Here is a 17,557-nt window from a genome sequence, read left to right on the forward strand (position 1 = left end):
ACAACTCCAGCTCCGACTCCGAGAACCTTCTCCAAACAAAGTCGTTGAAAAATTAGCCGGCGTCGACTCCGAGTTAGCGACCCCTTCTCAGGCTTCTGACGTCACTTGGTCCTCAAAAAGAGCTCGACTCCACCAACTTTGACTCTTCAGCCTTGGGTTCCAGACACTTTGACTGAGGCAGTAAAGCATTTCAGAATGTGATTTTGACAAAGAAATTGGTAGGATATTGGCCACACCCGGAGTGGCAAGGGAGAAGGTTCTCCCGGGGAGACATTTAACGAACCGTACGATTTGGGGCAATATGGGTATCAAATTTCATGGTTTTTGATACTGGGTTCATGGGTTGAAGTGTATTGAACCATATGAGGATGTTTCGGCACAAAGGAACGCTATGGTAGATATTTTCTATAAAATTTATTAATAAAATTACTCTTATCAAATAAGTGTCGGCTTAGCTTTCCGTATGTTTAGTGATATTTTATTATTGTTTTTACGATTGTTTAACCTACAACTTAGTCTGTCTGTGTGTGTTTATGTGTAAAGTTTTTTTCATTTTTCAACGATCAGCAAAATTAACGTGACAAAAGCGTTTGTTTGACATTTATCTTTATTTTATAATTTCCATGGGCGGCAAAAATGGACAACGGTTTTGTGAGCGCACGCAAAGACAATCGCTCGACTAAAACATTGAAAATGTAATGAGAAAAATATATTAAAACAAACAAGAAAAACGGTCATGCATCGCACGGTGGTAGCAAAAGTATAAAGTTATGATCACGATGGTACTGATAAATTTTTGAAACTAAAACTTCTTCCTCTTAAAAAACGGCAAAAATAAAAATAATAGGCTAGTCGATCTACCAGGCGATTATTGCACGGACTGTGAGTTGAACGTCGCAGCGCCATCACGACGAACCAAACTCCTTCATCCACTGCTGGTACTTGATGAGATCGTCCTTGGAGACGCTTTTGTTGCACTTGGCAATCGCCTCGGTAAAGTCCTGCGTCGACACGGGCAGATCCAGCTCCTCCTTGGCGAGTTGGCGGATCTGCTCGGGTTTGAGGCCGGCGATCTTGCGCCGCATCGACATCATGCTGGCGTCGCGGCACACGTTCGTTATGTCCGCGCCGGAGTATCCGTCGAGGCGGGTGGCGATCGACATCAAGTCAACCGTCTCGTCGACCTTGACCTCGCGCAGGTTGATTTTGAGCAGGGCCTCGCGGCCGTCCTTGTTGGGCAGGGGGATGTAGATACGCTTCTCGAGACGCCGCCGCAGCGCCTCGTCAATGTCCCACGGGAAGTTGGTGGCGGCGAGGACCATCACGATCTTGGTCGCTTCGTCGTTGCTGACGCCGTCCATTTGTACTAGCAGCTCGGACTTGACGCGCCGCGAGGCTTCGTGTTCGGACTCGGAACCACGCCGCGAGCAAAGGGAATCGATTTCGTCGATGAAAATTGTACTCGGCGCGTAGAAACGGGCCATTTCGAACAGCAGCCGGACGAGCTTCTCCGACTCTCCGCGATATTTGGACGTGAGCGTGGACGAAGACACGTTGAAGAACGTGGTCCCGCACTCGGTGGCAACCGCTTTGGCCAGCATGGTCTTGCCGGTTCCGGGAGGTCCAACCATCAGCACACCCTTCCAAGGCCTCCGAATTCCTTTGAAATAGTCTGGCATCCACATGGGCAGAACGACCGCTTCTTCGAGCAACCGCTTTGCCTCGGTCAAATCCGCAATATCATCCCAGTGAATGTTCGGGTTCTTCTGCAGAATATCCCGCTCCAGCATGTCGACTAGATCTACATCCCCGTGGCTGGCAGGTTCAAACTTCCGCTCTGGCTCCTCCTGGTTATCCTCCTCCTCCTCGTTCTTCTCCTTATCACTCTTTTCACCCTTACTTCCCTCGCTCCCAGTGTCCCCAGCTTGCCCCGCTCCCCCTCCCCCAGCCTTCCCCTTATTCCTCGGCAACGTTCCAGTCTTCCCGTTTGACCCTACCGCCGACTTGACCCCACCCGTCCCCTTCCTCCCACCAACCGCCGTCGTCGTCGCCGACTTCATCACGGCATTCTTCCGGTTTGCCTCAGCCTTCCGGTTCAGCGCCGTCCCCGAACGACTCTGCGCCCGGGAAGCTATCGACCGCGGTCCACCGCCACCGCCGTTCGTGCCGTGATGGTCCATCGGAGGCGGTCCCCAAACGTCCGGATCGCGGTTCGGGTTCGGCGGCATCCAGATGTCGGCATCGGGCCGGAACCACGCCGCCGGATCTTTGCTGGCGGTTTCGTGCAGTGGCGTGCGGATACGCGCCTGAAGGGGGGCGTTCTGCAGGTCCATCGTGATCTCGGTGAGCGTCTTCTGGATGAGCTTCATTTGGGTGTACTCTTTGTTGATTTCCTGCTGGATCTGGAAAGAAAACAACAACATCCGTAAGCCGGCTACGAAACTGTGGGAAAGTCACGTCACTCACCATCGTCCAGCGGCCCTTCCGGATCGGCTCGGAGATGCCCACCAGGAGCTTCCGCAACATCTGCAGCACTCCCTCGTAGTAGACCCCGGCCGAGTCGTAGTTGCCCATCACGGCCATCTCGCGGGCCATTTTGGTGTTTTCGCAAATGTCCGACGTCGATCCCATCGTTGCGGCGCCGGCTGTCATGGGACCTTCCCGGGTCGCTCAAAGTGGTCAATCTGTAACCAGAGAGAGATCAAAGGGGGTGAATCAATTAGTGTGGGCGGACGTAACATGTCTTAAACTACAAAGCAAACGAACATTTTAGCGTCGTTTTAGCGATAGCGATTTATTGGCGGCAAATTGAACTCTGCGCATGAGAGATTCACGCATCGTGAAACAAATAGAGATAAAAAAAAGTGCGTGTGTTAGCGGATTAGGTTCCTTCTGGCAGAAAAAAAAGATCGTAAAACTGTTTTATCGCGATTTTGCCTTGTTTAACAACAACTCTTTATGAACACTCTCGCTGATACGTTGTTTCCAATCGGGTGGAGTTGGATTTTTTGTTCCTTGTATTCGATTAGTGAAGAAATGATGATAAAATAAACATAATCATTTTTTTGAAAATTAAAAAAAAAGTAAAAAATAGTTTAGATTTATTGTAATTCCGGTCTCAACAGCATTCAAAGCTATGAATGCGCTGAAATGATAAAATACCATGATCGCCAAAAACTAGAACATTTCTGGGAACAAGAAACAGTCGCTAGCCACTAAAGGCGCCCGCCATGTCAGTATGTAGATCTCGAGAGAATGGGACAGGAATTTTAATAACGCTGCACCCCACAAATGCCAGGATATTAATTTAGAACAAAACGATATTTTCATTACAGCATAAAATATTATTCCTTAAGGCCGCTGCAAATATTTTTGAAAGTGCAAAATCTGAGTGTGTAATCTTTTATTTTAGAAAGATATTCACTATATTGTTGTTTTCGTACCTTTGAAAATGAGATCCACAATTTCCAAGATAAACACTTACAAAAAAATAAAAAATAATAGGAAATATAACATTGAAAACAATTAGCCCAACACCTTTTCAATAACTCACAAGTGGTAAAGACTTCGCAACTTCGCAAAAACCATGGTGTCAAGTGCACTTGAGCTGTTACTCATTGGCTTACAACTGCTGGTGCAAAGGTAATGAAACGAAGCAAAAACACTAGAAACTACTTTTATCAGAAACCTGTTATTTCTTTCATTCGACGATGGGATTTCTCCACTTCTGCGGGTTGTCAACCAGCCCCTTTGAGGAAGAAGGATTGTGTAACTCTTGACCGGAAGAAGTTGAACCTTAAGTGGCGCTTCTTTGAGTTGTTTAGCAAGTTTTTTTTAATTTTAAACAATAATTTAAGCAGGAAACCCAAATTGAAAAAACACAACAATATTACGGTCAATTTCGATACGCTGCCAAAGTGTCGAATGAGTTTTATGGTTTCGCTGTTACTACGCCAAATGGGTATTTAAATGATCGTAAATCAAGTGGCACCCGCCGCCGTTACCAGAGGTTCAGGTTCAAGCTCTCCCCAGAAGCCAATCTACACCTTCACCGGATGACGGATTTATCGGTACACAAAGTTGCAACGCTTGAACTTCAACTTTTCGACGTTTGACTCTTTTGTGTGAAGAATTTGCGTGGTTTTAGGGACGGATTGTGTTTCGACCCGAGCGGTGTAGATTAGTGCGTGGGTTTGGAAGTTGCCGAATGAGTAAACGCAGAATGATTGAATGGTGGAATGGTTTCCGTCCAAAACGAAGCTCTTGAAAAGTTGTTGAACATTCGGTGAGCAAATATCATGTCGATCGGAGGCGTGAGTGCAGTTAGAGGATTAACCTTATTTTTTTTTGGAAAAGATCAAGTTTGAATGATTCGGATGACATTATCCAAGTTGACTTTAAGTTTGCTGCTAATATTTGGCAACTGGACAAACAGACGACATATTGGTCGCAAAAAAATTTCAACCTACTTTTGCGATGTAAAAATGAATTTGCAATCAAAAAGTACTTAAGTGAAATTTTGATAATGTGCACTACGTTTTTCAACTTATAGCCATTTTTAGGTAACTTTTTGGAAAACAGTAGCAGTTATTACATGTTTTTAAATAAGGGCCCATGTTTGAAAAGCTGAGAAAATTCTTTATATACTGCTTTTATGAACTTTGTTGATACGACCCTTTGTTGCTGAGATATGCAAAAGGTGCAAAACAGGAAAATTCTCGGGTGAGTTTTCAAAAAGCCGTAAGAGCCACCGTGACCTGAGACACTAATTTTCGTTTTTCTCGAAAATGAAACAAAATTTAATTTATTTTAAGTATGGGGCACTTGAAGGACGTGTGGATGAACAATTTAGAGCATTTTTGATTTTGGTTCTTCGTAAGTAGGTCAAATACCGATGCAAAAAGGGCTTTGTTTACCAATGGCTCTTACGGCTTATTGAAAACTAATCCGAGAATTGATGTTTTCTAAATCTCATCCAAACAACCCACCATTTTCTAATGTCGATATCTCAGCAACTAATGGTCCGATTTTCAATGTTAAAATATGAAACATTCGTAAAATTTTCCGATTTTTTCGAAAACAATAATTCAGAAAAAAAAATTAAATCAAGACTAACATTTAAAAAGGGCGCAATATTGAATGCTTGGCCCTTTTTAAAAGTTAGTCCTGCTTTAAAATTTTTGAAAATATTGTTTTCGAAAATATCAGAAAAATTAACAAATGTTTCATATTTTAACATTGGCAACTAAGGGTCGTATCAAAAACTAAGAGTCGGGGCAAACATGGGCACTTATTTAAAACATGAATAACTGACACTTATTTTGAAAAAGTTACCTAAAACTCGCTTTAACTTGAAAACGGTGCACTCTATCAAAATTTCACTAAAGAGCAATTCCATCTCAAATCAGGTATATTTCTGGTAATTTTGTACCCGACCCTCTCCGATTTCAATGAAACTTTGTAGACATGTTATCCTAGGCCTATATAAGCCATTTTTGTGTATATGAAGCCAATTGTACTCGAAAATGACATTTGAGAAGGGCGTAAATTATTTAGTCATTTTTGTATTCTGTAATTTATAAATGACTGTATCTGGAAGCCGTTGCATCGTACCAAAAAGTGGTCAAAGACAAACTTGTAGGAAATTGGACAGGCTTTCAGAAAAAAATTACTGAAAGAAAAATACACGCCACTTCTATGGGATTTTTCAATTTTTATGTTTGAAAGTTAAATTTTAAGGTGAAGTCACAATTTCTTTTTCCTTCAATTTTTGTGTGGAAATAGCCTAAAATGTTACAAAAAGACTCACGAAAAATGCAGGATGGTATGTCTCTCCTAAAAAAAATACAAAAATCACTAAAACTGTTTTTTTTGAAAAGTGGTCTGAACGTCAAAATTAGGAATCAATTTTCAGACAATTTTACATAAAAGTCTCCATATTGACCATTGTCCTTAGTCCAATCCTTGCGAAGTAACAGCGGTTTTAAAAATAAAAATGTTAAAAAACTGCTTTTTTGGTGGTTTTTGGCATTTTCTATATGACAAACTTGAGTATTCAGTTTCGAAAATATTTTTACCGTAAAGCTCGTCCTATTTCCCATAACTTTGCCTTTGACAGCTTTTCAATTGGACTCGTTTTAATATTTATGTAAGATGATTTAAGATCCAGATTTCTACCACACTGAAAAAAATATTCTGTTTTCAGTTATGAGCAATGTAATTAGCTTATCTGTAAGCCCATGCATCCGATTGAAAAGCTGTCAAAGGCAAACTTATGGGAAATTGGACGTGCTTTCCGGTAAAAATATTTTCGAAATTAAAAAATCAAGTCTATCTTTTAGAAAATGCCAAAAACCACCAAAAAAGTTGTTTTTTCAACATTTTTATTATTAAAACCGCTGTAACTTCGCAAGGATTGGACTAAGGACAATGGTCAATATGGAGACTTTAATGTAAAATTGTCTGGAAAATCGATTTCCACTATCGGTTTTTGAAAATTTTGAGATTTAGGCCACTTTCCAAAAAACAGTTTTAGTAAATAATTTTTGAATTTTTTTACCATTACCATTTTTCGTGATTCTTTTTGTAACATTTTAAACTATTTCCACAAAAAAATTGAACGAAAAAAAAATCGTGACTTCACCTTAAAATTTAACTTTTAAACATGAAAATTCATAAATCCCATAGAAGGGGCGTGTATTTTTCTTTCAGTGTTTCGGAAAAAATCCTGATCTGAGCTGGAATTGCTCTAAAGTACTTTTTGATTGCAAATTCGATTTTATGTACATCGAAAAATGAAGTTGACAAATTTTTGCGGCCAGTATTTTAATTGATTTGATTCAAAAATTCATAACTCGGTCGAAGAATTCATGCCCATTTTGGAAATTTCTGAAAAGTTGGCATTTGGGGTCGTGCATAAACCACGTGGCCTTTTTTTGGAGAATTTTTGACCCCCCCCCTCCCACCTCATGGTTTTTCGTGGTTTCACGCCGACCCCCCCCCCCCCCCCCCCTCCCCCTCCCTATATGGCCACGTGGCTTTTTCCTCCCAGGTATAAAATCTTTAAAAAAAAAATTAATATAGATTTCAAAAATGTTTATCCACAAATGATATACCGTCAGTGGTGGTGACTTTTGGTCAAAAAACGATATTACTGTTGTTTTTTTAGCACAATAAAAACATCAAATTCTATCGAAATAAATAATGTTGGGGAATGCTCCTGAATTTACCAACATTTTCCTAGAATATGGCTAGTATAATCACACCGTTCATAAATGCCAATCGTTTTAAAATTAACTCAAAGTCACCCTTTAGAGGGGGTGACATTGGGTCAAATAGAAAACATTTTAATTTGTGTATGTGCTGTAACACCATTAAAACCAATTTAATAATATATAAAAAAAACAGAAATTCACTTAAAAGTGTGAAAAAAGTATGATATCACAAAGTTTAAGGTAAATAATAACAGTATAACAATTTATTAAAATGGTACAGAAAGTAAAAAATACTCTCAACAAAACAACCAACTTAGTAAAAAATATGTATTCAAAATTATGGAATTGCAGTGCAATTAATTGCATCCAAAATAAATATGCTTTAAGAATTACAGCTATTTTGATATATAAACAGCATTCATGATTTAATTTAAATGCGCTTTTAAATTTTTTCTTAAAATCGAAATTAACACCTAAACTCCCAAGCTCGAGATAAAGGGGGAATTTTCATACAAATTTCGCCTTTTTCTCGAGCTTGGGAGTTTAGGTGTTAATAAAAAAGAAAAGTTCTGTTTCAGGAAAAAAATATTTTCATTTTATTTTAAGGAAAATATCTAGTTATGAAAGCTCCTAGTTAATAATTATTTTATTCCAAACATTGATTCCAATGATTCAGTGTGTCCAAAAAAGTCGAGCTGTGTAATTTTTTTCTCCATACAAGAATCAGAGACAGGGACAAACATTCAATATTACGACCTTTTGAAATGTTAGTCTTATTTTTTTTTGAAAATATTGATTTCGAAAAGATCGGAAAATTTCACGAAAGTTTTATTAATAAACATTGAACATCGCACCATTAGTTGCTGAGATATCGACATAAGAAAATTATGGGCTGTTTGGGTAGTAAACATCCATTTTTCTGTTTTAAAATCTTTGCATGGCAATATCTCAGCAACAAAGCAACAAAGAATTTTCTCGGCATTTCAAAAATATATATTTTTTTAAATTGGGCAAACATGGGCACTAAATTTTTTAAATTAATAACTGCAGCTATTTTTAAAAGAAGTTACCTAAAAATAGCTATAACTTGAAAACGGTGCACTTTATGAAAATTTCACTATTGTACTTTAAGATTGCAAATTCGATTTAACATCGAATAATAAAATTGAAATTAAGTTGCGGTCAATATTTCGATTTTTTTTTAATCAGCATTGACTCAAAAATTCATAACTCAAACAACGATTTTTTGCCCGTTCTGGAAATTTCTGAAAAGTTGGCAAAATTAAAAAAAAGTGTTTTTTTTTGCAAATCATGTTTTAGTGACAAAAAGTGAAATTAAAAATCAGCAAAGTAAATTACCATTTATCATTTTTTTCAGTGTATTCCTTATCCATACTTACAACTTTGCCGAAGACACCAAATCGACCAAAAATTTCTTCAAAAGATACAGATTTTTTAATTTTCATTGCTGCCAAATTTGTATGGAAAACTATATGGAAAACTATATGGACAAACTAATGGTGCAAAATGGCTTGGGCACCAAAAAAGGTTTCAGACGGATTAAAAAAATCAAAAATTAAAATTTAAGAATAAAGACCGATTTTGTATAGAATTGATCGAAAATCGATTTCGTGTCTTTGGAAAAGTTGTAGACAACGCGCTAAAAATCATTCTTTTAGTCATGGACATCCAAATTGTTTAAGTCCTTACTCTTACTTTAAATTGATTTTGCTATCGACTACGTGTTTTGATAAATTTGATAAAGATTGAGCTAAAATTTGGAATTTATTTTACATTTTTTTTTCAGTTGTTTAAATAGGCTATGTCTATGTCCAATATACACGGATGCCAAAGCCCAACTAAAACGTTGGAACGGTAACTTCAGCTCACAGGTTTTCGGGCTTGTTGAAAATACCGTTCCATCTTTTTTAAGGAGTTTTATTTATGTTGATCTTTAACAGCATTGTATTGAAATTTATTTCACGAATTGATATCGGCATTTAAAAATTAAGTGACTCTTTAAAACTTAAATTATTTTAATGTGTCTATATATTTGAGTGGTTTTATCTCAAATATGAAGTTGAGGGTATAGTATATTTTCTCAGCTTAAAGAAAAACTAATATTTTCAGGAAAGGCCACCTTTAGCCCCTATTTTTTAATCTTTAAATTAATTGAGAAACAAAAACAATGTTTGCTTGAAGCTCGTTTTTTTCTCTAAAAATCTAAAATATTTGCCCATGTTTCTCTATGGCTCAAGAGATGGTCCCTATTAACATTTAAAAAACTTAAAAAATACCTACAACTTTGACGATGGATAGTAAACGTGTATTTTACGAAATGTTATGTAATATAACAATCCGAATTGTGTAACCCATGAAAAAGGGAATATATTTTATATCAAAATATTCATCAAATTTTTTGGTGAACCTTAAAGTATGTGTCGTTCGTTTTTTCGGCACTGGTTATTTTTTAATGTTAGACGGTAGTGAAACTGAAATTTTGCGCGATAATCCTGAAATTTGGGTTTTTAGTTTCTTTGTACTTAAAAAATATTGCATAAGAGAGGAGATACAAGATATCTTGAGTTTGTTTTAAGTGTCAAAAGGAAATCTTTCGATAAAGATTCTTCGATCACTTATTGAACCAGCTACGGTAATTAGCTAAGATCTGAGATTTTGAAAATTATTTTTTTTTTCGCAGAGAATAATTTTTAGACTCTTCATTTATAATACATATTTAGTTTTTTGCCTTGTTACGAAAATCTTATAAAATTGTCAGCAATATTTATTTTTTATCTTGTTCCAAAATAGAACTATCGAAGACTACATCTACTTTCAATGCAAATTTGCAAGCACATTTTTAGCTACTTGATACCATCAACAAAAAAATGAAATTTTGTTTGCATTCTGGTACGCATTTTTTAGGGTATATTAACATTGGATACTGTCACTTTATTTTTTAACAGCTTTTAAACTTTTGCAAGACGTAGTTACATGAGTATTAAAAGGTGTACATTCAATAACAGGCTCAAAGTATTGATATGAATCTGCCGAAATATATAATTCAATATTGAATTGGAAAATATTATGACATTGAAATATAAGTAATGATTTTAAACACAATAATTGTATGGTTTTGAAGTGTAACAAAAAATGTATGCATATAAGTAAATTCAAAGCGCGTATTTTTTTTTTTTTTTAAGAAAAGATTTTTTTTTTTTGAAAGGCCACGTGGTCAGCCGTCGACCCCCCCCCCCTCCCCCCATGGCTTTTCATGGTTTTTTTTCGGTCGGATTTCGGACCCCCTCCCCCCCCCTAAGGAGGCCACGTGGTTTATGCACGACCCCTTTGATGTCTCCTCAAACATATCAGAAAATAAAAAAATATTAATGACAAAAATGAGAATAAAAATTACCAAATTTTAACCGTGTATCATTTTTTTAGTGTAGTCCTTATCCATACCTACAACTTTGCCGAAGACACCAAATCCTTCAAATTCCTTCAAAAGATACAGATTTTTGAATTCTCATAGATCATTTTTGTATGGACAACTTTCAAATTTGTACGGATGGCTTCTTTGGGCATACCGAAAGCACCAAAAAAGTTTCAGCCGGATTAAAAAAAACAAAAATTTAAAAAAGTTGACCGATTTTGTAGAGAATTGCTCATTTTTCTTTAGTAAGAAAGGCAATATGTTTAAATCTGAACAGTACATCCGATTGAGATCAAATTAATTTCAGGAGCTCGGTTATGGTCTGGACTATGATGTAGAGGAGAAAATTTGGATGAAATGGGAAAGGAATGATGTTGAGGAATGCCGAAAAATTGGCTTTTTTGTTCGGTGTTATCTTGTCTTGAGTTATTTCCACCTGCTCGGATAATAAGAAAGTAAAAAAAAACTTGAAATTTGATCTACATTTATATTGAAGCCCGTCCGAGTTGTAGAGGTTAAAAGTCGAAAATTTTATTCTCAAAAAAAACAGACACCATTCTAAATCCCCCACGTTTACGTCATCTCACTGCCATAAAAGCGCCACAACCGGTATACACAGCATTCACTCCGCGCTCATCCCGGCTTGTTGTCACAGTTGACTTGATTCTAATTTCGCATTCAAATTGCTCTCCGATATTGTGCATCGCAACCGGTCGTCCGAGAAGACTCCTACACCAACTTTTTTTTCGCCGTTTATTTCGTAACAAAACCCACTTTTCACGGTGCGCTATTCGAGTAATGTCGCCGCCGTCTTCCGAAGTCGGAGTCTCTTCTTCAAACTGCAGTGATATAGATCAGTTTCATCGAGAAACAACCAGACAACCTTTCCCCTTTTGTTTTGCGAACCCAGCCAGCCCGGCAGTGCTACCAGCCTAAATCGCACTCTCTCGTTTCGTTTTGATTATGCGACCCGCCTGAAACAATCCCATTGCCATTTCCCATTCAACACAGTTCATCACTTTCGTGCCCTTCATTAGCATTAGCTCTAGAAAGCTCGAACCATGTTTTGGGCTGGCAGCACGGCCGATTTCAAACAATCCACAGAAGGTTTTCACTTTCGAAATCAGCCACTTTCTGGTCTATGGGTCACGAGATCGTTGAATATTTGATGATCTCGCGAGCAGTGTTGCCAACTTTGCGTCGAAATCCATAGCACAAACAAAAAGATTTGCTGGCAACACTGCCACAACCAAAAAATCACTCGCCAAGATCTCTCGTACCTTATTTTCTTATTGTTTTCCCCCGCGAAGGCTTATAGTTTTCCGCCAAATGCCGCAAAACAATAAAGAAGCTAAACTATTCTAGGGCGGCGAGCAGAAAATCCCACCGAAAAAAAGCAATAACAACAAAATCGTTGGCTTGCGATTGTAATCTAGCACGAGAGCACGGGGCAAAATATGCCTCGAAGATAAATCGTAACTCTTTAGCATGCGAGAGCAGCTGCTCTAATGCTACCCTGATGATGATGATGAAGACAAGCCGCCGTGAGTGTGATTCACGAAATTGGTTAATCTGAAAATAAGATAAGCACGACGACGAGTTTGCAGAGTGCAACGGAGGTATGTTAGCCCTTTGGTAGCCTTAAATCAGATTTATAAAGGTATATAAAGCTAGTTTATAATTTTCATGACAAATTAATGCATACTAATCTAAATTTCTTCAATGTATTTTAGTACAATTTTAACAGTTATAACAAAAACAACAACCATGACAGGGTTAATTTGCCGGCAATGTTGCGTTCGGTGTGAACTTTAATTTCTTCCTCGGGGTGTCGACGTGAGTCACGCGATCGCAGAAAATTTGCGCGCCAATAATGTTTCCTGTACTGGATGATGCCGCCAGGCGCATAATCTCCGTTGATTTGTCACTGTTTTAGATTGTGAGTTTAGTGCGGTAATGTTTCCCCATGAATCTTTGGCTTTGCGAGCATGTCACTTGACATAAAAGGGTTGAAATTGTTTTAATATGTTATATTTTTTATAGAAATTTTCTCACTATTCAAAAGTTCTGGGGTTCTGGGGGTTCTGGGGTCCATGTTCATTAGGGTGGAATCAAAAATTAATTTTCTTCAGCAAAACATTTTTTGAGTCCCTTTTAGGGTCCCAAAAAACCTCCCAAAACTTGGGGGTGATTGGTTAAGCCCACAATTGACGCAAAGCGAATGAAATTTGTATGGAAATTACTATAGGGAAACTTACATTCTCTCATTTTTGAATAAACAAAATTCATGTTTTATTATTTTAAGAAACTAACACCGTAGAAGTATAGCCCTTGATGTCCTGAACAACTCTCTCCAAGACAGTATTGTGCTAAATTGTTTCTAACAAAAGTTACAGAGCGTTCAAGACAGACATTTCGAAATACTGGTTAAAAATCATACTTTTTGCCAACACTGCCAAGTCAAGCGGAAACTTTCGAAAACAATAATATATTTGAGAAATTGGGATGCATTTTAACAAAATAATGTCTTCTGAACATTGCTTCATAAAGATTTTACGTAAGTTTCAAAATCAAAACATAAGAAAAATCATGTTTGTTTTGTATTTCATGATTCCTTTGGCAATGTTGGCAGAAAATGTGAGTTTTACTGATTATTTCAATACACTACATTTGAAAACTCTGTATCTTTTATGTGACGAACTTTAGCACCAAACTGTCTTCGGGAGAGTTGTTCAGGACATATAGAGCTGTACTTCTACGGTGTTAGTTTCAAAAAATGAGCAGTTCTCTCAGATTTCGGTCATTCGATTTTTTTGCATTTTTTAATCCGACTGAAACTTTTTTGTTGCCTTCGGTATGCCCAAAGAAGCCATTTTGCATCATTAGTTTGTCCATATAATTTTCCATACAAATTTGGCAGCTGGCCATACAAAAATGATGTATGAAATTCAAAAATCTGTATCTTTTGAAGGAATTTTTTGATCGATTTGGTGTCTTCGACAAAGTTGTAGGTATGGATATGGACTACACTGAAAAAAATGATACACGGTAAAAAAATTGTGATTTTTTTTTATCTTTTGTCACTAAAACTTGATTTGCAGAAAACAGGACATCAAATGCCATTTTTTCAGAAAAAAATCTTTGAGTTATGAATTTTTGAATCAATACTATTTTTTTCAAAAAATCGAAATATTGGTAGCAAAAATTTTTTAACTTCATTTTTCGATGTAAAATCAAATTTGCAATCATAAAGTACTCTTGTGAAATTTTGATAAAGTGCACCGTTTTCAAGTTAAATCCATTTTTAGGTGACTTTTTTGAAAATAGTCGAAGTATTTCATTTTTTAGAATTAGTGTACATGTTTACCCATTTTTGAAAAAAATATTTTTGAAAACCTGAAAAAATGCTCTATATTTTGCATTTTTGAGACTTGTTGATACGACCCTTAGTTGCTGAGATATTGCCATGCAAAGGTTTAAAAACAGGAAAATTGATGTTTTCTAAGTCCCACCCAAACAACACACCATTTTCTTATGTCGATATCTCAGCAACTAATGGTCCGATTTTCAATGTTAAAATATTAAACATTCGTGAAATTTTCCGATATTTTCTATTTTTTTTTAACCAAGACTAACATTTTAAAAGGGCCAAACATTCAATATTACGTGAGTTTTAGTGACCAAATCACCAAAAAAATGTTAACGTGTATCATTTTTTTTTCAGTGTAGTCCATATCCATACCTAAAACTTTGCCGAAGACACCAAATCGATCAAAAAATTCCTTCAAAAGGTACAGATTTTTGAATTTTCATACATCATTTTTGTATGAACAGCTGCCAAATTTGTATGGAAAATTATATGGACAAACTAATGATGCAAAATGGCTTCTTTGGGCATACCGAAGGCACCAAAAAAGTTTCAGTCGGATTAAAAAATACAAAATTAAAATTTAAGAAAAAATACCGATTTCGTAGAGAATTGCTCAAATAATAAAACATGAAACGGGTAATCTTTGAAAAATATTTGCAACGACCTAAAAGTAAAATTCTCTAATTATTATTATTTTTTTTTTATTTTGGAGGAATAAAAAATACATCTTCTGAGCAATAAGTACGTGATGGTGCAAAATATGATTTTTTTCTTATATTTGTGTTTTTTTTTTGAAAATATCTAAAACCTGGACTTTGATAGAAAATATTGTTAATAAGCTAAATCGACTTAGCAATCAAAAGGTACAGAACATTTTTTTGCATAAGGCTTGTACAGATATTTTTAATTATGTTGTTTGTACCCTATACGTGCGCGAAATCGTAAAGAACCACTCAGTGGTATCATTACATAGTAGAAAATGTGAAAAGCATGTGAAATTGAATTAAATTAAAAAAGTGGCTATCAAAACAAGAAAAAAATTAAAAATGCGAAAGATAATAATAGAAGATGTTAAACTACTCCAAATACCTTCAGAAACAAACATAAAGTAAACATTATAAATGCAGATAAAAATTAAAAACAAAAACAACAGCTTTTAACAAAAAGAAAAGTATTTCAGGATTTAAAAATTGCTCAAAATTAACTCTTTAACAAGGCAAAAAAAAAATGAAAAAAGTTAGTCATCAAATTTTACCAAAGAATAACTCTCGAAGCCTACACACAAAAAAGTATTTCCGAATGTTACATCATTCATGATGTAACACTTTTGCACGTCATTAAACATTTAAATTTAAAAGCAATTTGATGTAAATTTGCAACAAATTAAACGTAAAGACATGATTTTACGTGTGATTCAACCGTTTACTTCGAATCTCAAGTTTACATCAACTGAGTTTACATGTGATTCATTTTTTTCGTGTCGAGTAAATTCACATACTTTTTCTGTGTATATTTTTGTACATGTTTAACTGGATTGTAGAGTTTTCTTCTTTTTTTAAGTGTAAATAGATCATTGTTCATGTTATGTCACTTTCTAATAGGAAGAAAACTTATTTCTCTGATCCCAAGAGAGTTTCCAAAACATGATTTAAAAAATTATGTTTCAAATGGGCGTTGCTAAAAAATGTGACCATTAGCGAAAAAAATCCACAAGGAACACATGTGGATTTTTTTTAAAAGGCCTTCCTCACATTCATAAAGTAAAGACACTACACAACCTCAAAAAAGTGTATAAATAACACTTATTTTTTTATCAAATTATCTGAGATCCGGCCTCAAAAAAGTGTGACAAAAACACTAAAGTACTTATAACTTTTGATAGGGTTGTCAGATCTTCAATCTTTTGGGCTTGTAGGAAAGGTCTTTTGATTACCTATCCAACGATGGGTCGCATGATAGATCCGGACAATTTTTTCATCAAAATATTTGAGATCTGCCTTCAAAAAAGTCTATAAATAACACTTAAGTGCTCATAACTTTTGATGGGTTTGTCAGATCTTCAATCTTTTTAACGCAAAGAAAACCCGTCATGCTATACATTTTCAGAACGGTATTAAAAAGTCCTTTTCAATGCCTCCAAGACATTGAAGACAATTGACAATTCTATCAAAAGTTATAAGCACTTAAGTGTTATTTATACGCTTTTTGGAGGCCGGATCTCAGATATGTCGATGAAAACGTTGTCCGGATCTCTCGTGAGACCTATCGTTTAATGGATATTTAAAAGAGCTTTACAACGCGTCCAAAACATTGGAGATCTGACAACCCTATCAAAAGTTATAAGCATTTATGTGTTATTAACGTACTTTTTGGATTTTGGATAACACCCTTTAAATGTGAGGAAGGCGCCAACCACCTAAGGGTGGATTAAGTAACGTTTTTAGCATAACTTTTGAAGTACTTTTCTAAACTTCATAATATTAACTAGGGTCAAGACGGATCGAATGAGACCAAAACGGTCCAAATCGGTTCAGCCAGTCCGGAGATAATCGAGTGCATATTTTTCGGTGCACGGACTCACATCCAGACACACGCAGAGACATTTGTTCAGAATTTGATTCTGAGTCGATAGGTAGATCGTGAAGGTGTGTCTACGAGGTCAAATAAAGAAGTTAATTTTTCGAGTGATTTTAAAGCATCTCGAATTCGACTTATTTGAGGAACTGAACTGAATTGATTTTACTTTACAAATACGAAGGTTTTTGAATAATTCAATCGTTGATTCCGGGAAAAACGAATCTGTGTGGTGTTAAGATAAATGGAATTAAAAATAATATGAAAATTTATATGATAAAAAATATTATGTTTAAAATGCCTTCGTTTCTTCACTGCAGAAAAAACGTCTGAAACCAGTAAAGACCGGTAATGATAGTTAAATAAGACGACTAAAGTGTTAATGAGTGGTTCAATTAGCCATGGGTTTCCGCACTTGGCAACACTTAGCTTTCCTTAGCATCGATGCTGGAAATCATAAAACGACTCTTCGTACGCTGTCCCGAGTAAACTGATATACGGTTTCATGATGTAATCCTCTAGACGTGTTCAGTCTTCGCGCAAGATATCAGATAGAAGCTGCTGGGAAAGCGTCGTCGTCGTCGTCGTCGGTGGACCAAAGTGCGTTACGCCTTTTTTTTGCTGATGGAAGCTGAATCAAATGTCAGCTTAAATACCCGGCTAAACTGTCCGCGACGACTTTGCCCGTGTAACGTAACACCGTTGTTCTGTAATCGCACTTTTTTTTTTGCTGCTCTCCTCCCCAGCTCAGAGAAATTAAATACAACAGGAAAGTGAAAGTCAACTTGTGGGAGCAAAAACCGCTCCATCAGTCAGCCCGACCAAAGTGCTCTTGATTTTCTCCCTTCGAAAAATTAAGTCACAATCTTGATTCACCCCCGCGAAAATGGGCTTAAAATTCAACGTACACACGAAGAAGTAGCTTCCCATCGTCAAATTGTAAATTTTGCTCACGACAGTGTCGGT

At 36.5% G+C, this 17,557-nt stretch overlaps 1 protein-coding gene across 1 annotated transcript in view; it reads right to left on the minus strand.

Moving 5' to 3' along the window:
- Positions 1–405: 405 nt before the first annotated feature.
- Positions 406–17,557, minus strand: part of LOC6042972 (katanin p60 ATPase-containing subunit A1) — a 51,665-nt gene continuing 34,513 nt past the window's right edge. The window contains exons 2-3 of the mRNA XM_038262056.1: positions 2,467–2,684; positions 406–2,402 (exon numbers count right to left, since the gene is read on the minus strand). Coding sequence (XP_038117984.1) covers positions 906–2,402; positions 2,467–2,652 — 1,683 coding nt within the window. The 5' untranslated portion in view covers positions 2,653–2,684 and the 3' untranslated portion in view covers positions 406–905. The remainder of the gene's footprint in view (positions 2,403–2,466; positions 2,685–17,557) is intronic.

Source organism: Culex quinquefasciatus, chromosome 3 (genome assembly GCF_015732765.1).
Source record: "Culex quinquefasciatus strain JHB chromosome 3, VPISU_Cqui_1.0_pri_paternal, whole genome shotgun sequence".
NCBI lineage: Eukaryota > Metazoa > Arthropoda > Insecta > Diptera > Culicidae > Culex > Culex quinquefasciatus.